The 26,344-nt window shown below is 43.9% G+C and overlaps 2 protein-coding genes across 3 annotated transcripts; both read right to left on the bottom strand.

The window, feature by feature from the left end:
• Positions 1–2,922: 2,922 nt before the first annotated feature.
• On the bottom strand, positions 2,923–19,646 carry mmd (monocyte to macrophage differentiation-associated). 2 transcript variants are annotated; one of them, XM_072442124.1, is made up of 7 exons: positions 19,554–19,646; positions 11,323–11,404; positions 10,559–10,719; positions 10,352–10,426; positions 8,016–8,117; positions 5,302–5,371; positions 2,923–3,154 (listed from the first exon to the last, which is right to left on the bottom strand). In XM_072442124.1, exons 1-7 carry the CDS (start codon positions 19,589–19,591, stop codon positions 2,948–2,950), a joined length of 735 nt encoding a protein of 244 aa, XP_072298225.1. In that variant the 5' UTR covers positions 19,592–19,646; the 3' UTR covers positions 2,923–2,947. The 2 variants fall into 2 exon arrangements, with proteins under 2 accessions (XP_072298225.1, XP_072298226.1); XM_072442125.1 differs by lacking the exon at positions 19,554–19,646 and adding an exon at positions 11,964–12,043 and having other exon boundaries at positions 2,925–3,154.
• Positions 19,647–20,746: 1,100 nt separating this feature from the next.
• On the bottom strand, positions 20,747–22,836 carry LOC140357610 (small integral membrane protein 36-like). Its single transcript, XM_072442123.1, has 2 exons — positions 22,749–22,836; positions 20,747–21,103 (listed from the first exon to the last, which is right to left on the bottom strand). The coding sequence occupies exon 2, from the start codon at positions 21,044–21,046 to the stop codon at positions 20,750–20,752; it is 297 nt and encodes a 98-aa protein (XP_072298224.1). The 5' UTR covers positions 21,047–21,103; positions 22,749–22,836; the 3' UTR covers positions 20,747–20,749.
• Between the last annotated feature and the right edge of the window lie 3,508 nt (positions 22,837–26,344).

Raw genomic sequence — 26,344 nt, 5'->3', positions numbered from 1 at the left:
CAATAGAGTAAAACCACCCTTTCACAGTAAAGCCACCCTGATACAGTAAAAAACCCCTGTCACAATAAAACCACCCTGTCATAGTCCCGGGTCCAAACCGGGACTAAACCAGGTCTAAATCCACAGTCTGAATACAGAATAAATAATTTGTTTCATGTTGTTGTCTCTGAGTAAAACCACCTCATCACAGTAAAACCACCCCGATACAGTAAAACTACCCCGTCACAGTAAAACCACCCCGATACAGTAAAACTACCCCGTCACAGTAAAACCACCCCGATACAATAAAAACCCGCCGCCACAGTAAAACTACCCCGATACAGTAAAACCACCCTGATACAGTAAAAAAAAACAAAAAAAAAACGCCACAGTAAAACCACCCCACCATAATAAAACCACCCCGCCACAATAAAACCACATCATCGGGAACATTGTTTTATTGTCATATTAGAAAGTTACAGGAGCATTCACGAATCGGCAGCACCGTAAAACAGCCAAAGGACAAAAGCGCCAGGATGGACGACGGTCAGAGAATACAGAGAATGTCCAGTCATATACAAACGGTACAAAACACAGTGGTTCCAGTTTGTAGAAAGAACACAGCGAATATTTGTACAAAAAGGTCGTTTCATGCAGTCGTTTTCACCACTCGTCCTGAGAACACCAGATCCCAAGGCCTGGCATTAACTCTGCTCAAGGGTCAAGGGCTCAAGGTCTCGAGGGCAGACTTTCAGACGGTCACCTGGCCCATTAATCATCATAATCATCAATCTAAGGGGTGTTACTGTTCATACTTGTAGTACATAATTGTGCCACCAGAGAGCATGCAAGTGCTCCCCTGACATTAACTTTGCTCAAGGGCACATGTTGAGAAGGTCAAAGGGAACTGGTCTTTTAATAATAAGCCTTATCATAACGATAATAATAATATTCATAAGTCTGTTTTAGGAGTGTTCATAGTTATCTTATTAACAACCGGTCACCAAAAGGTTAACATGTTTATTATTAAGTGGCACGTTTCATTGGTAGAGTTTACTATTTATACTTGTAATACCTAATCATGCCACCAGAGCGTGTGCATGTGCTCCAGACGTTGACGCCTCTGAGTGACAGAAAAAAAGTTGGAAAATTACTCTATCTCAGAGACATTTGTGGACTGAACACTGAAACTATTAGTAAAACATTGCTTGAGAAAATGAACTCCGGCGATAAATAAACATGAGAACACTTCCATAATGTGTCTAATAAACACCATTTGGTTTTACGTGACATTATTCCTTCACTTGACGGTATAAACTGCCCCGGTGTGTCTCGCGTTTCATACTTTGTATTGATATTTGTCTCATTTGAGGTGCAGAGTCCAGCAGGTTAATGCCACGCCCTGATCACAAAGTACAAAAGTCATAAAACGCTCTTTTCACAGTAAAAGTACCACAAACGTGTAAACGCCACAGTCACAGGAAGAAGCTTTGGCTCAGAACAAACCCAGCGTCTTTCCACACCAGCAGAGGGCGCCACAGCACTTTACAACAGAGTACCATGCACAGTTCAAGCTTCAGATCTCAGTTTGGACTAAACCAGGTCTAAACCGGGTCTAAACCGTGACTAAACCAGGTCTAAACCAGGTCTAAAACGGGACTAAACCGGGACTAAACCGGGACTAAACCGGGTGTAAACCGGGTCCAAACCAGGTGTAAACCGGGTCCAAACCAGGTGTAAACTGGGACCAAACCGGGTCTAAACCGGGACTAAACCAGGTCTAAATCCAGTCTGAATACAGAATAAATAATTTGTTTCATGTTGTTGTCTCTGAAAACACTTTCAACACAAACACAGCGGTTCATCAGCATCAGCAGCAGTAACGAGCTTGTCCCGACTCGTTAGTGGAATGTAACATCACAAAAAAATCCATTTTATTCCAATAGAAAATACACTGCACTTTTTGTCACTGCACGAGAAACACAAGCAAATCCACGTCAGAAGTTTGAATCTTTCACATTTGAAACACTGAAATGTGTCGAGACATAACTCAAAGTGTTCATTAAGTTTAGTACAAATCCAAATAAAGACGCACATTTGCTTTTGTTGAACAGTAAACAAGGCGTGGTTGCCGTGGCAACTTCAGGCAGTTTCAAGACTTTTGTTTTGGCGTTTCTTTGGATTTGGCAACGATTTGACAAAACTTAATTATTTCATTATTATTTATCATGATTGGGTTTACTCCAGAATCGTCAAAACAAACACCAAACGAGAAATGATTAAACACATTATTCAAGTGTCTTTTGTTTAACATTTAAAGTTACAAAAATGTGACCAATATAAAAGGCAAATGTTAAGATTTATTTAACTTTCGAAATACATTTGAATTTTATTTCAGTCTGATGTTTTTAGATTAAATAAACTGATTTAATCTAAAACACTGAGCGAATAAATGTTTTCTTTTTCTAGAGAAGATTTATTTAAATCTTTTTGTAAAATTGTACCACAAATTTCACAGTTTAGGTTTTGGCAGATGGAAAGAATCTCTAAAATTTAGACTGAAATGTCAGAAATATCATGACATTTTTTAACATAAATCTACTTTTTTATGGCTCGTCCTGATTACTATTATCATCATTATATATTTTTCTGGTGTTTTAATCGTTTTGGACAATTTATTCATCTCTTAGTTTAGACTGAACACAAGTCATTCTCTAATACTGAAGTTTAAAGAGATTAGATTTTAATGGAATACGATCTTTTCACGGCCGCGTCACATTAGTTTATTCTGTCAGTTTTGATCTTTAACGGCGCCAGGGCCCAGCGTTCACGGCGTGGACCGCCCGGGGCCCCGCGTTCACGCCGTGGATCACTCGAGGCCTCGCGTTCACGCCATGGACCGCCCGGGGCCTCGCTTCACACCGGACCCTCACGCCGTGGACCGCCCGGGGCCCCGCGGGGGGAGGGGTCACGTCTGGCGCGGCGTGTCGGACCCCGGTGGGCTGGTGTAGAGATACTTCCAGATGGCGTAGTAGTGTACGGCGGCCGCCAGCGCCACAAACACGTGCCAGATGGCGTGAGCGAAGGGGATGACGCCGTCGCTCTTGAAGAAGAACACGCCCAGAACGTAAATGAGACCTCCGCACGCCAGCTCCTGCACGCCGTCTGTGTTGCTCTGCGGGGGACACAGCGGCAGGTTTGAACATGCGTTTGTCAGGACACGCCTCTGGACACGCCTCTCAGGGACGCGCCTTCCCGGGACACGACTCCTCTGGACGCGCCTCCTCTGGACGCGCCTCCTCTGGACGCGCCTCCTCTGGACGCGCCTCCTCTGGACGCGCCTCCTCTGGACGCGCCTCCTCTGGACACGCCTCCTCTGCGACATGCCTCTCTGGGACACGCCTCCCTAGGACACGCCTCCCGTTGATGTATATGTAAAATGTATTTGTTTCTTTGTACATTTGGTTGGTGGCTCATTTTTCAGGAGCGCTCTATAGTCTGAACACTACGGTAAAGGCAGCGTGGCGTCCTCAGGGCTGTGACATGAAGCTCATCAAAAGCATGAAAAACTCAAAAAAGGAACAAAATGAAATAAGACTAATTTCTTTGGTCGAACAAAATGAAGACAAACATTTACACCTGCTCTGTCCATTTTTCAGATTTAAACGTCCTGAATAATATTCAATTATGTGTAATTCAATATTCAATGTTGTGTAATTCTGATCGTTTTTACAAATAAAAGGCCTTATTTCTGCGATGAAAATTTGTAATACTTTTAAAGTTTTTTCTTCAGAATATGAGATTTCATTCATTTGACTTTATTTGAAATGAGAGCGAGAAAAGACGCTTGGACAGTCTTTCCTGCTGACCGGAGCTCTTTTATAGAACCATTGATTCTTTATCAGTGCGGAACATTCCCTCACAGCTGCACTTTGACCGTTGCTGTGGCGACTGCGCTTTACGTTTATCTAAATCCACTCGAGATTATCAGCGTTTCATAATCACTGAAACGCCAGAGGAGCGTTACACATTTACTCCTCTTTGTGTGTCGTGATCGGAAAATATCTCGCCTGTTTAAAGCGCCTCCTACAGGTTAAACCACTCACTGAACTAAAATGCAGTTAAGATACACATGTTTTGAATTTAGCAAAAATTATAAAAATGTCATCACAGCACATTTTCAGGTTTATAATTTCACTTCCTGTTTGTAACTGAAATTACCCAGCAAACACTGGGCCAAAACTCATCTAATGTCACTTTATGTCACCCCTAACCCTAACCCACTGCCATATAGCCTCATGGCTAACCCTAACCCTAGCCCTAACCTTAACCTTAACCCTAACCTTAACCCTAACCCTAGCCCTAACCTTAACCCCAGCCCTAACCTTAACCTTAACCCTAACCTTAACCCTAACCCTAGCCCTAACCTTAACCCTAGCCCTAACCTTAACCCTAGCCCTAACCTTAACCCCAGCCCTAACCTTAACCTTAACCCTAACCTTAACCCTAACCCTAGCCCTAACCTTAACCCTAGCCCTAACCCTAACCCTAGCCCTAACCTTAACCCTAGCCCTAACCTTAACCTTAACCCTAACCTTAACCTTAACCCTAACCCTAGCCCTAACCTTAACCTTAACCTTAACCTTAACCCTAACCTTAACCTTAACCCTAACCTTAACCCTAACCCTAACCCTAACCTTAACCCTAACCCTAGCCCTAACCTTAACCCTAACCCTAGCCCTAACCTTAACCCTAACCCTAGCCCTAACCCTAGCCCTAACCCTGACCTTAACCTAGCGCGGTCTAAAACGGCGTGGTCAAATAGTGCAGCAGTTTCAGGAGCCGCGGCACAAAATAACATGGTCGTTTCGGCCGCGCGCCGCAGCTCTGTAGACACTCCCTTAAAAAATCTCTATAAAATGACAAATATCTCACCAGTTTAACCCGTTTAAGGGACCTCCAGGAGGAACAGATGAATAAATAATCTATATTTGTTCATTCTTAAGGCAAGATAAAACTTTAAAATAAAAGCTTTTTGAATAATAAAAGTGTTGATTACGTGTTGGATTTCATCGTTTTTTAGTTTAGTTTTGACGCAATCTCGTCTTTTCCTCAGAGTTTTTAAAGTCATCTTCCTGTTCTGCACTTCCTCATTGTCACATTTACCAAGAGGAAAGAGGAAAGAGAAAAGAGAAAGGAGAAAGCGGAAAGACGTGAGAGGAAAGAGGAAAGAGAAAGACGTGAGAGGAAAGCGAAAGAGGAAAAAGAAAAGAGGAAAGAGGAGAGAGAAAGAGGAAAGCGAGAGAGCGAGGAGAGTTTTACCATGGAGGTCACGACGAACGCTGGGGAGAAGCCCATGGTGAGGTAGAAGGCCAGCTCCACCAGTTTGTACCTGCAACACACAACACCAAATGTGAAACCAACACCTCAAAGTTCATGTCCAGCAATGAGGTTAGAGATTGGAACCATCAACCAGGACAAAACACCGGCACTGGGACCGTTCCTTTAAAGTGTAGAACCTTTAGAAGGCGGGGTTTATCAGTGACATCTGAGCGGCTTCAACGTTTACACAGTTTGATTATTTAAAAACAGACAAATACTAATGTTGAGCTCAAAATCATTTTTCATTTTAATTATTGTATTTTCCGGACTATAAGTCGCAGGGTGCGACTTATACTCGCGAGCGACTTATATGTGATGTAAAGCTACGTACAGACCGCCCCTGCCTAATCGCGCCCGACGCAGAATTTGAGCGCGTGTACATTTGAAAGGTTTACGCACCAGACGCACGCTCTCGAAGCCCCGGCCACTGGAATTCCACGGGGAATACCGGAAATGCGAGGGGCAGTACGTACGTACGTACGTCACTGGAGCGTCAGCTCTGATTGGCTGCTGCGGCGGCTGCTACGCTTCAGCTGCAGAGACCTCAACATATCTGAACGCGTCGCGTAAGCCTCTTTCGTCGCCTCGGCCGGCTCATACGCGCGTTCAAAGCGCCGAGAGCGTAAAAAAACGCACCAATCGCGCTGCAAAAACGAAGAAATCGTGCCGCGGATAACGCACTACGTGCTCGACGCGCGTTTACCATAGACTTTGAACGTAAACTGGACGCTTCGGCCGCGGCGGTGTGGAACCCGCTTTATTCTTTATTTTCACACTGGCAACCACAAGAGGGCGCTCAAGTTGAAATTTAAAATAGTCGCTTGTTGTTCTTTCCTACACTGCATTCAGAGGGAGACATGACAAGCAAAATAAATAAAAATATAGCCGCAAGCGGCAATGATCGGCCCTCGCCACGCCGCCGCCACGCCGCCGCCACACCGCCGCCACGCCGCAAGAGGAGGGGGCGCTAACGCGCCCCAATTGTCCTTTTATTACGCCTACTGCTGAATCTGTGACGCTGTCACATCTTCTCCCCTTTGTTTTACCATCAAAAAGCAATTTTATTTTGAATTCTTGGCAAAATGTGCGGCTTTGCCGCACAGACACCGTGACTCTTTGAATGAAAATGTGGATAACTTTTGATGGTCTTGAAGATGAGTCTCACCAAATTTCAGGTTAATAGGGCTGACGCCCTGGGAGGAGTTTGTGAAAGTCTAAAGTGTAAACATGTTCTGGCGATTTCCCCATTGGAATAACATGAAAGGTTTCGGTCATCGTTACGGCAACGCCATAACAATTATGACATGAGTCATTGACTTTTTTGATGGGGATGCTAAAATTGAGTTGTGTGTCAAATTTCATATAATTTCGCAAAACTAAACATTTAACCTCCATATAAAATCTGTAGGGGGCGCTGTGGCGCCAAATGAATTTATTTCACTTCAAGTAGGTTTAGGGCAAAGAGTTTAACAACTGATTCTAATTTGACGCAATTCGGACTTTATCTGCGCAAACGGCAGAAATTTTAAATATGGGAGATTTCTGAAATTCTAGCTACAGTTTGCGGCTTCGCCGCACAGAGACCGTGAGAGGTATCAATGTAATTTGGATAACTTTTGATGTCCCACTCCTCAGTAGCATTCTCACCAAATTTCAGCTTTTTAGGGCCAACGCCCTGGGAGGAGTTCGTAAAAGTACGACGTTTGGAAAAACTCCGAAGTCATGTTTAGCCATTTTTGAAGCAATATGGCCGACATTTGGTTGGGCGGACGGCGTTGCCGTAATAATATTTTTTACTTCTCTTGTCACCATCTACCTCTGCGCCAAATTTCATGATTCTACGATCAGATTTTTTTTGGGTCATTTCCCATCTCTCAATGCATTTTTGGTACATTTGGGGGCGCTGACGCGCCAATTTTTTTAATTTTAGAAAAGGGAAATAGCCAGAATGTAGAGAGGCACGATTTTTAGAGGCGTGCAAATTTTTGTGACTTTTCGTCAATGTTCACTGGGTGAAAAATAGGGGGGTTGGTCCCGAGAAGAAGAAGAAAGAAAGAAAGAAAGAATAATATTCCGATGCGAAAACAATGTTTCCCATTTTTCAAATATCATAAACTATACATTTTCGGAAAGCGCTCGCGCTTTCCTACCTCATGGTGTGGGTCCCTGGTCACTGACGGGTACTTTCGATAATTTTGAGTGGGCTCCGCCCACTTTGTGTTTTTGGCCCTCTATACAGTAATAATGTTCAATTTTTGCCTTACATGCTTATATGCACGGAACATGCAAGAGATGGGGAACGTATTCGTGAGCTACTTAGCGCAAATGAGTGCTTTATATGGGGATGACGACCGCTTCGCGGTCGTCATCCCAATGTAAAGTGCTCGTTTAGTGCGAACTTTTGCACGGGCTTCGCCCGTTTACAACGGTAATGTTCCATTTTCCTACAACTAATTAGTATGCACGGGGCGTGCATGAGTGGAGGAGTGCGTTAGTGAGTGTTTGGAAGTGGGCGAGCGCTTCGCGCTCGATTTTGTGCGCACTACGTGCGCACTTTCGCAGCCGTGCTTCGCACGGCCTTACGAGATTAATAGGCCTCTCGCCAGCTTGTGGCGCTCGGGCCTAATAAACCCGTTAAGCGCTGTGGGTCGTACCGTTCGTGGTAGTTGAACACGTAGATGGTTCCTGCCGCCGCCATGAGCCAAACGAACCAGCGCATGTGAGACGCAAGAGGCCCGAGCTCGCGGAGGTTCAGCCTGAGACGCCAACAGAGAGAGATGATGCGGTTACCATGGGAACGCTGTGTTTATAGTGGAAATGCTGCATTGAGATGTGTTTTGGATGTGTATGGATGTTATTAGATGTGTTTTGGGGCATTTCTTGGGGCGTGTTTTTGGATGCGTTTTCGGGTGTCATTTGGATGCGTTTTTGGATGTGTTCTGGGGTGTCTTTTGGATGTGTTCTGGGGTGTCTTTTGGATGTGTTTTGAGGTGTCTTTTGGGGTGTCTTTTGGATGTGTTTTAGGGTGTCTTTTGGATGTGTTTTTGGATGTGTTCTGGGGTGTCTTTTGGATGTGTTTTGGGGTGTCTTTTGGATGTGTTTTGGGATGTCTTTTGGATAATTTGGGGTGTCTTTTGGATGTGTTTTGGGGTGTCTTTTGGATGTGTTTTGGATGTGTTCTGGGGTGTCTTTTGGATGTGTTTTGGATGTGTTCTGGGGTGTCTTTTGGATGTGTTTTGAGGTGTCTTTTGGATGTGTTTTGAGGTGTCTTTTGGATGTGTTTTGAGGTGTCTTTTGGATGTGTTTTGGGATGTCTTTTGGATGTGTTTTGAGGTGTCTTTTGGGGTGTCTTTTGGATGTGTTTTGGGGCGTCTTTTGGATGTGTCTTTTGGATGTGTTTTGAGGTGTCTTTTGGGGTGTCTTTTGGATGTGTTTTGGGATGTCTTTTGGATGTTTTGGGGTGTCTTTTGGGGTGTCTTTTGGATGTTTTGGGGTGTCTTTTGGGGTGTCTTTTGGATGTGTTTTGGATGTGTTCTGAGGTGTCTTTTGGATGTGTTTTGAGGTGTCTTTTGGATGTGTTCTGAGGTGTCTTTTGGATGTGTTCTGAGGTGTCTTTTGGATGTGTTTTGAGGTGTCTTTTGGATGTGTTTTGAGGTGTCTTTTGGATGTGTTCTGAGGTGTCTTTTGGATGTGTTCTGAGGTGTCTTTTGGATGTGTTTTGAGGTGTCTTTTGGATGTGTTCTGGGGTGTCTTTTGGATGTGTTTTGAGGTGTCTTTTGGATGTGTTTTGGATGTGTTCTGGGGTGTCTTTTGGATGTGTTTTGAGGTGTCTTTGGATGTGTTTTGAGGTGTCTTTGGATGTGTTTTGAGGTGTCTTTTGGATGTGTTTTGAGGTGTCTTTTGGATGTGTTTTGGATGTGTTCTGGGGTGTCTTTTGGATGTGTTTTGAGGTGTCTTTTGGGAGGTCTTTTGGATGTGTTTTGAGGTGTCTTTGGATGTGTTTTGAGGTGTCTTTTGGATGTGTTTTGAGGTGTCTTTTGGATGTGTTTTGGATGTGTTCTGGGGTGTCTTTTGGATGTGTTTTGAGGTGTCTTTTGGGAGGTCTTTTGGATGTGTTTTGAGGTGTCTTTTGGATGTGTTTTGAGGTGTCTTTTGGATGTGTTTTGAGGTGTCTTTTGGATGTGTTTTGAGGTGTCTTTTGGATGTGTTTTGAGGTGTCTTTTGGATGTGTTTTGGGGTGACTTTTGGATGTGTTTTGGGGTGACTTTTGGATGCGTTCTGGGGTGTCTTTTGGATGTGTTTTGAGGTGTCTTTTGGATGTATTTTGAGGTGTCTTTTGGATGTGTTTTGAGGTGTTTTTTGGATGTGTTTTGGATGTGTTTTGAGGTGTCTTTTGGATGTGTTTTGGGGTGTCTTTTGGATGTGTTTTGGGGTGTCTTTTGGATGTGTTTTGGGGTGTCTTTTGGATGTGTTTTGAGGTGTCTTTTGGATGTGTTCTGGGGTGTCTTTTGGATGTGTTTTGGGGTGTCTTTTGGATGTGTTTTGGGGTGTCTTTTGGATGTGTTTTGGGGTGTCTTTTGGATGTGTTTTGGGGTGTCTTTTGGATGTGTTTTGGGGTGTCTTTTGGACGTGTTTTGGGGTGTCTTTTGGATGTGTTTTGAGGTGTCTTTTGGATGTGTTTTGGGGTGTCTTTTGGATGTGTTTTGAGGTGTCTTTTGGATGTGTTTTGGGGTGTCTTTTGGATGTGTTTTGAGGTGTCTTTTGGATGTGTTTTAGGGTGTCTTTTGGATGTGTTTTGGGGTGTCTTTTGGATGTGTTTTGGGGTGTCTTTTGGATGTGTTTTGGGGTGTCTTTTGGATGTGTTTTTGGATGTTATGGGTGTGTTTTGGACAAGTATAAGATGTGTTTTGGGGCATGTCTTGGCGCTTGTTTTTGCACCCGTTTGGGATGTTATTTCAGACGTGTTTTGGTTGCGTTTGTGATTTCTGACCAGGGCGTGTAGGAGGCTGCGATGAAGAAGTAGATGACCACTCTGTCGCACATGTGGAAGCACTGCTCCATGGACCTTCAACACAAAGAAAACACTTCTAACTTCTAACACATTTACAGCAGGACGGCACAGGCGCATGGAGAGAACAAGAACCACCAGTTCAAACCCAATGACACTAAACAAAGGCTCAGTGATTGTGGCTCAGACCTCATGTGACTCTTCTTCCAGGTGATGATGTGGAACACGGTGGACACGAGGAAGAGTGCGCAGAGGCCCAGACCGTAGACCACCGCCGTGATTCTCTCCCACGACGTGTCGGAGAGTCGGTGAAGCAGAGCCATGCCCACGAAGGCCGGCACGATCAGCAACTGGAGCGCAAGACAACAGGCATGATAAGACAATGTAAGAGTTACAAGGTCAAGGGGGGTCTGGGTGTCCCCCCCCCCCAAGAAATTCGGTACAAAACGGATGTCATTTCTTGTATAAAAGATGAATAATAGACACAATATCTTACTTATTTGACTGGACATCAGTCAGTGTATTTTAGCACAACAAACAATTATTTTAGAGATTTATATTAGAGAATATGCTTAATAAAATCATTCATTAAAAGGTTGTTTTTTATTTACTGTGGTTTCAAGTCTTAGTCAGTGATTTAATTTAAATCCAGAGCGAGCATCTCCTCTTTGTGCTTTTTATGGTCAACTTTTAATTTGTTGTCGACAAAAGTAGAGTTCAGACTTTAGTGTGTCCATTTTCATTTGCTTTTTATGAGATGAAACAGAACTGAAAACCACGATTGTTCGGCCCGATCACGTGCTGAGCGTTTCCACGGTGTTTGAAGCTGTACTTTCCCGTCGGACTTACGGCGTGCGTGTAGCGGTTGGCGGCGTGACTTACCGCGTGTATGTAGCAGTCAGCGGCGCTGCGTGACTTACGGCGTGCGTGTAGCAGTTGGCGGCGTGACTTACGGCGTGCGTGTAGCAGTTGGCGGCGTGCTCATAGCAGGTCGGCTGGTAACGGCAGTTTGCGGACGCTCGTCTGTTCATGAACCTGCGGCAGCAAAACATCGGGTCAATACAAAGGAACTGTCACTGTCACTGTCTCTGTCTCTGTCTCTGTCTCTCTGTGACTGCGTCTGTCTGTGACTTCAGCAGAACCACAAACATTTGCAAGTGACAATGACAACAATACATATAATAAACATTTGAATTGCACCTGGTTAAATAAAGTAACTGAACACGTGCAGAAAATGTGCAGAACATATTCAGAAAACTAATTTAGAGTAACTGTTTTCTGGTACTGTCGTTACCACTGTGGTGACCTCGACCTTTGCCGAATGTCTTTCCACTCCCTCTCCCCATTTCACACGACAACTGTCCTGTCAAATTAAGCATTTGGGCCAGAAAACAAATCTTTAAAACAGGATAAAGAAACTCTTTTACATTCCTGTCAGATCTTGACAGCTGAAATTCATCTTAAAAAAGTCCTCATATTCTCAGCGATTAACTGAACAAAAACACAATAAAGGATTATCTTATCTTATCTTTTCAAACAATAAAGACCGTTACAGCGTCATAATAACTCATTACGCATGCGCACTGATACGCACCTATTGAAGCTGTTTATTCGCTTCATGTTTGGGCCTTTTACAACCAAAATAACACACAAAAAATTGCCAGCCAGAAAAAAACTGGTTAAAAAGAGCCGAATGCACAATTGAATGTACAGAAAGCAAACAAAAATTGAATAATAAAAAAAAAAGAAAGGTTAGCGTTAGCTTCGACTTAGCATCGCAGCGTCCCACAACAATCTCGCGCTTTTCGTCGTTTCCTCAGCACCATTATGCGATAAACACTGCTCATTCCCACGCGTTTTCATCCAAAGTGTCCATAAATGTGACAAAACAAAGGCCCGGGACGCGGGACAAGCCGAAAAAGAAGCGAGCGGAGCGGCGTTCACGACCCCGGAGCAAACGTTGCCTCCAAGCCGACAACAGTGACTGATTTTCGGCCGACGTGCGACCAATCAGCGACGTGGAAACCGGCACGCGGGCCAATCAGAGACGAGGAAGGCGGGTTTGGGGAGGAAGCGTGAAAGTGGCATGATCTTCGGGTTTGTACGATTTTTATTGACTTTGCGACATTTACAGCAGGATTTAAAGTGCATTTAACAGGTTTTTATGGTTTGTTTTTTTAATTAGTGCTTAGTTTGAGTGCAGTAAATATGCGTCATAGTTTTACAGCAGGCAAGTGGCAGTTTGTGAAGAAAAAAGTTGGAAAATGACAGGAGGTAGACGCTGCGTTCCCTCTGTCTATGTCATCAATGAGCGACGCTCCATCGAAAGAAGCGCGGGCAATTTATACGCAACTTCAACAAAGTAAAGATGTCATCGCGTATTACTGTTTGTCTGATCACAGTGTGTAATTTATATGGATTTTGGCACGTGTTTACATGATTGTTGCTAGGTACAAGTGGAATTAACTGCTCACGTTCAACCAGGAAGTACCATAAATGTCACCAAAATTGCCAAACTGAGGGGGAGAAATTGCAACAGTATTTTTTGTAGATTTATCCAATATTGACTTTGATAACTAATAGTTGATTTCAAGCTCAGCCGGCGTCAGCGTTTTTTTTAATTCCAAAATAAATCTAGAAAAGTGACATGTCATATTCAATTTAATTAAAAAAGGGCCATTTGTATCAGTAGATCAGCATAATGGTGACATAATATGTAATCAAATAATACAATACGTGCAACAAAAAAAAAGAAAATATTTATAGCCTCGTTTACAATATAATTATTCTAGAAAAATGTTCTTATTATTGTAAACTTGGTCCTCAGGCTTGCTCGTAAAGAGAAATCACACTTGTTATTGTTCTTTTCCAGACTTTTAAGTTCAGGTTCTTGCAGAGGATTAAAGCACAAAGCCTATTATGACACACAAAGAGCGACTGTCAAAACTGTGGAAAATGCAGAAGACGCCGCAGTAAAAAAACGCAGAGACCTTCCTGAACTCCCGTGTCCAGTTAGTTACAGTCAGTAGTTCGTTCGTCTCCCATAAGTTCTCAGTTCTAGAAAGTGTCCACGTCGTGCTTCCAAGTGGATGTGAAAAGCCCGTTCTTCCCTCATGGATGTCGCTGTACTTTGCCGTGAAATATCCAAAAGGCAAACGCACAAATGTTGATTTTGATTCGCTCGTAGAACAAAGCTGAATTGATCTGGCAGCTGGAGAAACATCTTTGGAACGGGGCCATCCGCTCTAAACATCAAGAATATCACGATCTCAAAACGCCAGCGCATCTATTGAACCCAGTCTTAGAGACCCAGGACCCGCCTATAGCACCAAAACGAACCTCGTTATTGAATCATCTATCGTCAGTAAAACGCAGGATTCAGTTCATATTATGCACTTCAAACTCGTCCAGGAGCGCTTGAAAGAAGACTGAATGAACGGCGATGAATCAACTCATTTCGTCTCAATTATGAAACATATTCCTATGGTTGTAGCTTGATCATTAGTCGTTAACTGCACAATACACATTTTTTTCTTTCTTTTTTCACCTGAGATGTTTTTGTTCTCTTCATTAGACACGACTGCAAAGCGTGAAATGGGGATGAGATTGGGGATGGACATGGCAGAAAACGGTCATACTCAGCTGAACTTTTATACAAATACAGCAGCGTTATTACATCAAAATGTAAATTTTAGCCATTTTATTCATAAACATCCTCGATCTAGAAGCCTCCAACCAGATTTTAGTCTTTATTTGCTAAAGAATCACAAAGTATCTATGAGTTTCAGCTCCCTGTTTTATTCAACATATTAAGGACTTTTTCCCATTCAAATGTCATAATATTTTGTTTTGAAAAAGGTTAATTGCTATGGCAACGGTCGAACCTTGAAACTTACAGATATAAATATTTGTTTTCCATAATCGACTAGTAAGATAATCTTTAGTGACAGCCCTTCTGACTAACACAATTGTGATTTGTTTCTTACATAGTCGTATGGACAGGCCCTGATTTCTGTACAGTAAAATCCACAGTTTGCAAAGAAACAGCGCCCTCTGCTGGTGCCCTGAGGCGTGAGGCCATTTGTTCTCCGTCATCATGGAAACAAGAGTCATTGATCTGGACACTGATCCTGGTCTAACCCCGGTTTAACCCCGGTTTAACCCCGGTCTAACACCGGTCTAACCCCGGTCTAACCCCGGTCTAACACTGGTCTAACACTGGTCTAAACCTGGTCAAACCCTGGTCATTGATCTGGACACTGATCCTGGTCTAACCCCGGTTTAACCCCGGTTTAACCCCGGTCTAACACCGGTCTAACCCCGGTCTAACCCCGGTCTAACACTGGTCTAACACTGGTCTAAACCTGGTCAAACCCTGGTCATTGATCTGGACACTGATCCTGGTCTAACCCCGGTTTAACCCCGGTTTAACCCCGGTCTAACACCGGTCTAACCCCGGTCTAACCCCGGTCTAACACTGGTCTAACACTGGTCTAAACCTGGTCAAACCCTGGTCATTGATCTGGACACTGATCCTGGTCTAACCCCGGTCCAACCCCAGTCTAGCCCCGGTCCAACCCTGGTCCAACCCTGGTCTAACCCTGGTCCAACCCTGGTCTAACCCTGGTCTAACCCTGGTCTAACCCCGGTCTAGCCCCGGTCCAACCCGGTCTAACTACGGTCTAACCCTGGTCTAACCCCGGTCTAGCCCCGGTCCAACCCGGTCTAACTACGGTCTAACCCTGGTCTAACCCCGGTCTAGCCCCGGTCCAACCCGGTCTAACTACGGTCTAACCCCAGTCTAGCCCCGGTCCAACCCGGTCTAACTACGGTCTAATCCCGGTCTAACCCGGGTCTAGACCCGGTCTAGCCCCGGTCTAACTCCGGTCCAACCCTGGTCTAACCCCGGTCTAACCCTGGTCTAACCCCGGTCTAACCCTGGTCTAACTCCGGTCCAACCCTGGTCTAACCCTGGTCTAACCCCGGTCTGGACTTGCCCTGCGGCGTCTCCGGTGTCTGTGGTGTTTTTAAGGTCCACGTTCACAAACTGACTCTCCAGTTTCACTCACTCGGATCTCTTTCCGCAACAACGTCACAAAGGAGGTGGGGTCAGCGAGGGGCCGGACTAACTCAGAACTAGACTGAGGATCTCGGGTCCAAAATAACGGACGCCATGTTTAATACTGCAGTAAGACAGTAATATTCCAACAAGACACTACAGAAGGAACTCTCTTTTTCACATATTGCCATAAAGATCCGGTCTTAAAGCAGCTCCTGCACTCACCGAACTTTACATTCTTGGACCGAACAGGGTTTTGACAGATACAGATGGATTTGTTGCCTGATTTTTAATGAAATCTAGAAATTGGGCAAAATGTGACGTTTTAGGCCAATTTCCAGTCGGATTGAGTTGATTTGACTGTAAATAAGAGGGCTACAGCTTTTCTTTTCATATTTTACATCCATATATGCAGTTGTAATAGTTTCCTTTTCCCAGGGGCCTCCTCATCGTAGACTTCGACCGTGCTTTTGTCCGCTAAATAGTTCTTATCACTCTCAATAGAACTTTGAGTTGTTTCACGAGAAGATGAAACTATTATAATACGGTTAAAAGCTCCTAAAAGTCCATCCTGCCTAACATGTCTTCAAAAGAGCCGTTGTCCATAATGCTCAAAAAACGTCTTTTTCTGGACTTTCTCTGAACCGTCCGTCAGCTGATCAAGCAGGAACTCTTCTGGCCTTCACATGTGGTCAATGGAACTGTCGGTACTTGATGAGAACCCAAATCCGGTCACAGAAAACCATCCAAAACGACTTGTACGGCTTTAGCGATTGACCTTCCCGGAGTCAAACCGTCTTCTGAAAAACGCCGCGCCCGTTACATAATGCTCCCCGACCTTGTTATTTGATCCTGCGCCGTCCCATGTTCATGAATGGACTCGATTAGGGTCACGTTTCTCAGAAGGGGAGGATTACACGACGCAGCATAAACCCCCGACACGGTAAACGCGCAGACGAGCCGTGCTAATGCCGCATGAAGCTAACGAGTTCGCGACCTTTGGCCCGGGATTCGGAGCCAGCGCCGGGGAAAGACGTACGTTCGTAGCACCGCGCTATTTTAGCTCGATCTGACGAGAAGTCATTAGCGAGTGGCTACGTCACGGCGACCTAAAGGTTATTGTTCATCTGCGTTTGTTTATTTGCGCAACGGAGCGCAACGGAGCGCATCGCTCGTCTCCCGTAGATTTCTGTCCACTTCTGCGTCAGCTCGAACTGTCTTTCTCCGTCTTCATTTTGCCCCGTACACTGAGGGAACTATATTATGGTAGATTCATGCGCTTAGGCACGCGGAAACGTGAGGAGGAACCGCACGCGGCTGCAGGTGAGCGATAGGTGCGTTTTATGATTGATACGTGGCAGGACAAATGATTTATTCACGCCACGAGGAAATATGATAAAAAAAAATTGCTGGAAAAAATCGTCCATACCACCTTTAACCCTAATCTTGACCCGGCGCGGTCTAAAACGGCGCTAAAACGCGGTCAAATAGCGGCGCAGTTTCAGGAGCCGCGGCGCGCAGACGGCACAAAAATAACATGGCAGTTTCGGCCGCGCGCTGCGGCTCTGCAGACACTCCCTACTTTAAAAAGAATATTACTCGATTAGAAGTACAAAGTGGCGGTCCAAGAAATGACTCAAGTAAGAGTATTAAGTATTTGGGGAAACTACTGCCCAATGCGAGTCTGGATTCTGATTTATAATTCAGACAGTGTGATTGGACGGACAAAGCATTACCGTAATTTCTGGAGATAAATCCAAGACCAAGTTCAAACATTTCCTCTTGAAATGCAGTTTAAAATAATAACAGATGAGAGAACATGGTGAATAGGTGTACGTATGCTAACGCTAACACCTTCAGCTACATGAGGCACAGACAGAACTGTGGTAAGTGTCTGGTATGTTAACGTAACATATGAACAGTTATTCAGATAACTATAGCATAAAGAACATGCTAACAAGTTTACCAAAGCATCAGTTTTACCCCAAATCACTAAATCCATAGAATTCTTCTTCCTCTGTGTCACTTCTAAACAACTCCCCAAACTCCAGAGGTAGAGGAAGTGCAGATTCTTCTTCTGTGTCGCTTAGAGCCTAGAGCGCCCTCTTGTGGTTGTCATTGTGAAAATGACGAATAATTTCACATATAAGTCGCTCTGGAGTATAAGTCGCACCCCGGACAAAACTAAATCATATCTGTTCACATCCTTTAATTTTGCTAACGCAAAGCTTTTGTCAGTTCTGTTAGCGTCAGCCTCAATTGTCACAAGAGTATCAACGTTACTTAGCGCTGAAATTACCATACGCGCTAATGACTGTGTAATAAACAGTTCTTAAATCTAACGTTACGCTGGATCATCAAAAATAAAGCGGGCCAGAACAATTGGACAATGACATTTTTTGGTTTGTTTAGTTTTAGGAGGTCAAAGTTGATGTTGTATATTAAAAGTTATGACAGGTTGGCAAATTTTACGAACATATAAACAGTGGCCATTTGTCTGCACTGTCTGCAAACATTATACTTCATGTTCTTATTTTGCTGCCTCGTTAAAATGAATGGGATATCACCTTTAATATGTACGCAACTATTCCATTCCAAACACTTAGAATGTTTAAATACTATGAAATGTGTTTTATAAATCCTGATGGAACCCGACCACAGTCAGAGAATACTTGACAAGAGCTGCACTTACTCTGAACAAATATATATACTAAATAAATCACACAAGAAAACCAGAAAACTACGTCAAGATCTGTTTCCAGTAGTTTTTCCTCTGCTGTTTGCGCCGTATCGGACATAAAATCAACACTTCACTGAAGAATAAAACTTCAGATATCAGGCCTGGTTCTCATCGTAGCTAACATGGGAGCTAAAGCTAACGCAGGCTAGCCCCTCTGCCGCAGTCGCACAGTGGATTGTAAACCGAGTGTAATCTAAATCTGTCCTGGCCTGTGAGGTTCTGCTGGAGTTACGTAATAGGTCCGAACGTTGAGCCGTAATCCCTGGACACGGGCCAGTCCAGGACAGAAACATCGCGTCGTCCACAACACCTGAAACACAAGGGACAGGGACGTCGTGGGAGCAGAAAAACACACAGCATGGGTACGAGCATGGGAACCGCGGCGGTGTCGTCCTTGGGCAAAACACTTCGCTGGAACAACTGTGGTTCTAGAGCGAGTGACTGCAGCGAGCGGTAAAACTGTATCAGAGTCAAAGATGAGGGAATGTTCTCCTGAAAGAGCTCGAAACACATGACAACGATTAAAGTCTGCCACAACCACGATGACTGTTTAGTGTAAAGCCCACCTGATATCTTAAAGAACCAAATCAAGTAAAACACAGAACAACTGCTGCTGCGCTAATGTTTATCATTTATTCACGGGTCTGAAGTGACACTTGCAGCTGCTACTTTCATCTTGAGGACGGAAGTCTCATCAAAAAGTCTCAAAACAAAGATCCAAAGATCCTGTGTGTCCAGAAGTGTGTGATTGTGGTCAGGAGGGACCAGTGGACTTGCAGAGGTCACTCCAGACTGAGGCCGAGCTGTTTGTGTCAGGTTGTTACCAGCTGGCTAATGCTAATGCTAGTGGTTATGCTCATAAACATTAGACAGTTTTAAGGAGCCTCATTTCCAACTGTCCATGTGTTATATTTTAGCATCAGACACAAAGTCCGTGCTCTTGAAAGCTTTGAGGGCGTGTCTGGTGCAGAGGGCGTGTCCGGTGCGGAGGGCGTGTCCGGTGCAGAGGGCGTGTCCGGTGTGGAGGGCGACTAGAGAAGGATCAAAGCTTCTGTATTCTTAAACTATCGACGACCCTTTTCCTTTTCACTTTTAAACTCTGTTTTTCATGACTCTCTGACATCGAGAGGAAACATCATGTGACGTCTGAAACACGTGACCACAGAGACGTCACATGACTCACACACGGATACCCTCCTGTCAGTAAAAGCTAGAAAACAGGATTTCGTCTGTCCTAATCTCCAAAGAAATTAAAACATAATCAAATCCAATAATTAAGTTTTATTTGGCAAAATTTAGATTTTCCATATTTTGTGACATTGAAAAGACTTTATCTCCCAATTCACTTCTTTTTACATTTTTACTTCTCATAACAAAGAACTTACCGTCCCAGTCCGGTGCGGTGTAGATCCACATATATCATAATCCAGAGAGCAGCAGCAGCAATGTTAAAAAACACACCAAAAGCAAGGAAAACGTGGAAAAATTGTCCTTTTATTGCCAAATAATATATCCTAATGTCTTAAGTTTACATGATCGTGATCTTCTTTGTGCGGAACTTTGCAAACTTGTGAGGTTAGAATTTTTTTGGGATCCAAAACCAGGATCTTACTGGAGCATGTTCTAGTGGAAGATGTGTGTCAGGACAGAGGGAGAACATGCAAAAACTCCACAAAGGTCCAGGGATCATGGGCAAACTCTAACATTGAAGGGGCTCCAAACACCAAACAGTAGAAAAATACTCTTATAAGTTACAAAAAAAACAAAGGATTTAGTTTCAAAGGTCTTTCGCTTTTCTCCATGAGGATGTGAGATGTTCTACTTGAAAGTGACGGCTTTGTGGAAGATTAGAAGGAGAACATGGAAGCTCCTCGCCATATGTGCCACTTTCCTACCATCAATCGTGCTTTTTATGGTGGAGAAGGTGGTGATGGTGAAGACCCCGTTCATGTTCTTAATGAAGAATAAAAACGGTGGTCCGGTCGTGTCCCATTGTTTACAGAGAATGTCTTCAGAGTTGAGAGCGTGGTGGACTTCTTCTCCTTGAAACTGATGGGTTTGCCAAAGCTCCAGGTCAGAACGTAAAGACTAAATGGAGAACTTTTGTGGAAAACGGGGAACATGGTAAAATTCCTGTTCAAAATGTGGAAAAAAATGTTCTAAAGATGGTCCCATTGTCCCATAAACGGTCTAATGTTCGCAGAGTTCGGACCATAGTGGACTTCTTCTCCTTGAAACTGATGGGTTTGCCGAAGCTCGAGGTCAGAACGTAAAGACTAAACGGAGAACTTTTGTGGAAAACGGGGAACGTGGTAAAATTCCTGTTGAAAATGTTTCAAAAAGGGTCCCATCGTCCCAGAAACAGCCTGATGTTCTCAGAAAACCTCGCGGAGTTCAGACCGTGGTGGAAGTTCAGACCGTGGTGGGCTTCATCTCCTTGAAACTGATAGGTTTGCCAAAGCTCAAGGTCAGAACTTCTGAGGAAAACGGGGAACACAGTGAAATTCCTGTTCGAAATGTGGGAAAAAAATGTTCCAAAAAGAGTCCCATCGTCCCAGAAACGGCCTGATGTTGGCGGCGTTCAGACCATGGTGGACTTCTTCTCCTTGAAGTCGGCGTGGTCGTGGTAGGTGGTGATCATGTTGGCGGCGTCCCATCGTGCCACGGGGGCGGGCGAGCTCTGCATGACCACCAAGCGGATGGGCGACTGCGTGGGCGCCGGGTCCGGGGCGTACTCCTTGGTGGGGTCCTTGCCGCGGCAGTCGTACATGATGCAGGAGATGAGGAAGACGAGCAAGAGGATGACGTAGCTGGCGATGAGGATGCACAGGTTCAGGGTGACCGGGTCGATCTCCTGGAAGTTTGCCAGGAAGCCCATGGCGCAGGGGGCCCGCCGAGGCCCACCCCGGGGACGAGAGCCGCCAGGGGCCGCAGACTGTGAGGGGGCAGAGAGAGGGCAGTGGTCAGAGAGAGTGAAAGGTCAGAGGCAGAGTCAGAGAGAAGTCAGAGTCAGAGTGAGGTCAGAGTCAGAGAGAGGTCAGAGAGAGAGGTCAGAGGCAGAGAGAGGTCAGAGGCAGAGAGAGGTCAGAGAGAGAGGTCAGAGGCAGAGAGAGGTCAGAGGCAGAGAGAGAGAGAGAGGTTAGAGGCAGAGTCAGAGAGAGGTCAGAGTCAGAGTGAGGTCAGAGAGAGAGGTCAAAGTCAGAGAGGTCAGAGGCAGAGTCAGAGAGAGGTCAGAGTCAGAGAGAGGTCAGAGTCAGAGAGGTCAGAGGCAGAGAGAGGTCAGAGAGAGGACAGAGTCAGAGAGGTCAGAGGCAGAGAGAGGTCAGAGAGAGGTCAGAGGCAGAGAGAGAGGTCAGAGTCAGAGAGAGCGGTCAGAGAGAGGTCAGAGTTAGAGAGAGGAGTATACAAGGTCAAAGTTTATAATTACCACCAAATGTATGAAATACTACACTGAACAAAAAGTACAAATGCACTTTTGTTTTTGTTTCTATTTTTCACGATCTGAAGTCAGAGAAATGAAGAGAAGAACCTGGAATATCCCTCAAATATTGTCTCACTGAGCAACTCATATTAATGTAAATAATCCCTCCCCCCTCACTGGTGTGCCTGGGGCTGGCCAGTCTCAAATGTCACGTTTCACTTTATTAGGAGGATCTGGACAGGTCAGTGTCCGGTGTGACCATTGAGGAAGTGGACACAAATTGCTCCGAGTGGCACATGAGTCCGAGTGCGGTCAGCTCCGTGTTGAAGGATCTGGACAGTCCATCCCAGTCCGTCACTGACCAGAACACATTCAGACTGATTTGAGAACAAGATGTGGGACATTTGTGCAAATAGAAAAGTTGAATATTCAGTTCATCTCATGAAAAATGGGAGCAAAGAACAACGTTGTCCTGTGCTGCAGCTTTAAGTTGTGCGATATGCAAAAAAACTGCAAATATCGGCCAACATATCGGTCTATATGTACTCATCAATCAATAAACTGCAGTAAGACGGATTTGTTAAGTATTTGTATTTGTTTTGTGCTCGACCGTAAGAAACTGATCAGGTCAAACCGCCGAGTCAGTTCAAATACTGTAGATATGTGTTTGAAAATTACTTTACGTTCGCGCAGTAGAAACTTGTGTACAAATACTCAAATACTTGCATCAGTAACACCGCATTAGTATACTGTAAATGTGTACAAAACCCTTGAAAAATGAACAAATATCAAAGAAATTATGATTAAACCAAGACTAACTCAAACTCAACAAAACCTGGGCCGAAGCAGAATCACATCAAATCATAACTAGTTCTAGTGCCAGAGCGGAAGGAAAAATAGTATCCTTATTGGAATACTGACGGTGTCATTAATATTGTAACATCTGTTCCAACGGTCGCTCCACAATCTGTCGACGTCGGTGAGTTTTCTGTTGGAAATCGTTGCTGAAAACGCAGAATAATCATTGGGGGTCCTGAGCAGTCTGAACGAACATCTCTTTCTGCAGAAGCTCACAATCCGACAGTCAAAGTACAGTCAAAGTACAGTCAAAACCCATGTACAAGACCCGGCATGGAACAAAGAACATCGTGAGTCTAACCTTGGGCAGTTGGCTGGCTTCTTCCTCGTCCGTCCTCTTCGATCTGCTCAGTCAGGTCTGCGAGACGAGCCTGGAGTCCAAAGACCGAGGTAAAAATACTAATACTAATCCCTTCTCTCTCTCCTATTTCCTCTCTCGTTCGCGTCCGTCCTCCGTCCGAAGTGTTGTTTGTGCGATCAAACCTCCCCTATAATAACTTAATCCCGCCTACGGATTTGCGGTTGGATTATATCATCCGGGGTCAGGGCGTGGCGCGGGCCGGCGATAGCGGCGGCTGCGGTGGCAGTGGCGAGCGCGAGGGAGGAGCGTGTAATCGGCGAGATGAGAGCGGCCCTAATCTCGATTGTGAGTGTGGGATTATTGGGCGAGTGAGCCATCTGTCCGACCGGTGGATCAAGAGCTAGCATGCTAACGCCGCTAAGGGACAACTGTCTGCTAGAGTACGTTTGAAAAGCACAATATCATGCGTTGTACTGTATTTTGAACTGAACCTATTTAAAATAAGTGAAGAAGAAGAGCGTTTTGTTGTGACGAATGAAGAATGGGAGAATTCTGTTTGTTTTTTACCCTGATTTAATTCTTTAATACGTGTTTATTCCGTGTTCTGTTGCTGCGGCTTGGTCAGTTCGAATGCACTTATATTTGAGTATTTCACAGAGTTTTGTGCGTGTCAGTATTTATATTTTCAAGTGTAAATGTGATCAAACGAATCCCAAACAACCGTCTGGAAGAGCACATTATTCACAAGGAAATACTGCGGTTGCCAGGCGCCCATCGTTATTGTCGGTCCATAAATAGTGGAATGAGATTTAATAAAGTCGTAAATTATTGTTAGCTTTAACTTTCCACTCAACATGATCATTATGTATCAGGGACTTAGAACTTCTGCGATGGAAACACTGGATGAATACTTTTGGCAGCAGGAAAAAAAAAAGACCGTGAAAAAGAAAGAAACAGAAATAGTACTGGACATTTATAAAAGAAATAAATGAATATCTTCACAGTTAATTTGAAAATTGACATATTTTCTAGATTAATCAAACTGTTTATTATTATTAGGCCCGAGCGCCACAAGCTGGCGAGAGGCCTATTAATCTCGTAAGGCCGTGCGAAGCACGGCTGCGAAAGTGCGCACGTAGTGCGCACGAAATCGACTTCCAAACACTCACTAACGCACTCCTTCACTCACGCACGCCCCGTGCATACTAATTAGTAGTAGGAAAATGGAACTTTACCGTTGTAAACGGGCGAAGCCCGTGCAAAAGTACGTACTAAACGAGCACTTTAAATTGGGATTAAAGCACTCATTTGCGCTAAATAGCTCACGAATACGTTCCCCATCTCTTGCATGTTCCGTGCATATAAGCATGTAATGCAAAAATTGAACATTATTACTGTATAGAGGGCCAAAAACACAAAGTGGGCGGAGCCCACTCAAAATTGACGAAAGTACCCGTCAGTGACCAGGGACCCACACCATGAGGTAGGAAAGCGCGAGCACTTTCTGAAAATGTATAGTTCATGATATTTGAAAAATGGGAAACATTGTTTTCTCATCGGAATATTATTCTTTCTTTCTTTCTTCTTCTTCTTCTCGGGACCAACCCCCCTATTTTTCACCCAGTGAACATTGACGAAAAGTCACAAAAATTAGCACACCTCTAAAAACCGTGCCTCTCTACATTCTGGCTATTTCCTTTTTCTAAAATTAAAAAAATTGGCGCGTCAGCATTGAGAGAAATGCATTGAGAGATGGGAAATGACCCAAAAAAAATCTGATCGTAGAATCATGAAATTTGGCGCAGAGGTTGATGGTGACAAGAGAAGTAAAAAATATTATTACGGCAACGCCGTCCGCCCAACCAAATGTCGGCCATATTGCTTCAAAAATGGCTAAACATGACTTCGGAGTTTTTCCAAACGTCGTACTTTTACGAACTCCTCCCAGGGCGGTGGCCCTAAAAAGCTGAAATTTGCTGAAAATGCTACTGAGGAGTGGGACATCAAAAGTTATCCAAATTACATTGATACCTCTCACGTTCTCTGAGCGGCGAAGCCGCAAACTGTAGCAAGAATTTCAGAAATCTCCCAAATTTAACATTTCTGCCGTTTGGGCAGATAAAGTCCGAATTGCGTCAAATTAGAATCAGTTGTTGAACTCTTTGCCCTAAACCTACTTGAAGTGAAATACATTAATTTGGAGCCACAGCGCCCCCTACAGATTTTATATGGAGATTAAATGGTTAGTTTTGCGAAATTATATGAAATTTGACACACAACTCAATTTTGGCATCCCCATCAAAAAAGTCAATGAGACCCATGTCATATATTGTTATTATATTGCTATAGACTTTCACAGACTCCTCTTAGGGCGTTAGACATATTAACCTGAAATTTGGTGAGACTCATCTTCAGGGGTGGACCATCAAAAGTTATCCACATTTTTATTCTAAGAGTCACGGTGTCTGTGCGGCAAAGCCACACATTTTGCCAAGAATTCAAAATAAAATTGCTTTTTGAATGGTAAAACAAAAGGGGGAGAAGATGTGACAGGGTCACAGATTCAGCAGTAGATGTAATAAAAGGACAATTGGGGCGCGTTAGCGCCCCCTCCTCTTGCGGCGTGGCGGCGGCGTGGCGAGGGCCGATCATTGCCGCTTGCGGCTATATTTATTATTATTATTATTATTTTTTCCATCTTTTTACTTGTGTATTTGTTCATTTAACAATTAGAGAGAAAACTTTAGAGAAAACTACTTAAGGTTTTATAAATTAAATTATGAAACATTAATTTAGCTTTTAATCCAGACCTACAATCCAAAATCAAGATGTTCAATATGAGGAAACACAAACAACACATCGCCAAGGCCACCAGAAAGTGACATAGTGCACCTTTAAACAGAACAAACAAACATGTAAAGTACCATCGTGAAAACTGTTTGAATCATAGACTATGATAAAGTCTTTGTGCTTTTCCACTTTGCACAAGAAGAGGGCAGCGTTTAGCAACACTGACGACGGCAGCGTGAAAAGAAGAAAAGCACATGTTTAACTCCTGGACTGCCCCATCTGTGCTAATGCTACGATCTCCAAAATTGTACAGTCTAATAATAAGACGTAAACATTTACATAAACTGTTTCTAATTCACTTCTGTTTTTAATTAGAGCAAATAAGTGAACTATTTATTTATGTGTTTGTTCGATTATTTTACTCACGTATTTGATATGGACATTGAAATCAGACGCATTGTTTGGCGAGCGTTTATTAAAATGCTAATGGTTTCGCTAAGCTAGCTCGGTGTTAGCATCAGTACTTCCTGTTTCTATGGGGTTTTCTCTATGTCCGTCTAAAATTAATAAATATATATATAAGATCGGCGAGTTGTGGTGTTAAACAAACAAAACAGGAGAATACTTGACCAAACCTATGACGCTGGTGTGTTTATAAAGTGTTTGTGTCTCAATGCTAATGCTAATGCTACCGTTGAGGCATGAAAGATTTGAAAATACTACAAATTAGAATAACAAACTGAAACAATCTTCACATTATACAATCAGACAGTCTCTACAATTTACTTGGTTGTTAATTTCATATC

This window comes from Eucyclogobius newberryi, unplaced genomic scaffold (assembly GCF_026437365.1).
Source record: "Eucyclogobius newberryi isolate DKJ021-1_F unplaced genomic scaffold, fEucNew1.0.hap1 SCAF_13, whole genome shotgun sequence".
NCBI lineage: Eukaryota > Metazoa > Chordata > Actinopteri > Gobiiformes > Gobiidae > Eucyclogobius > Eucyclogobius newberryi.
The sequence above is the reverse complement of the archived record's forward strand: the minus strand, read 5'-3'. Positions and strand labels throughout refer to the sequence as shown.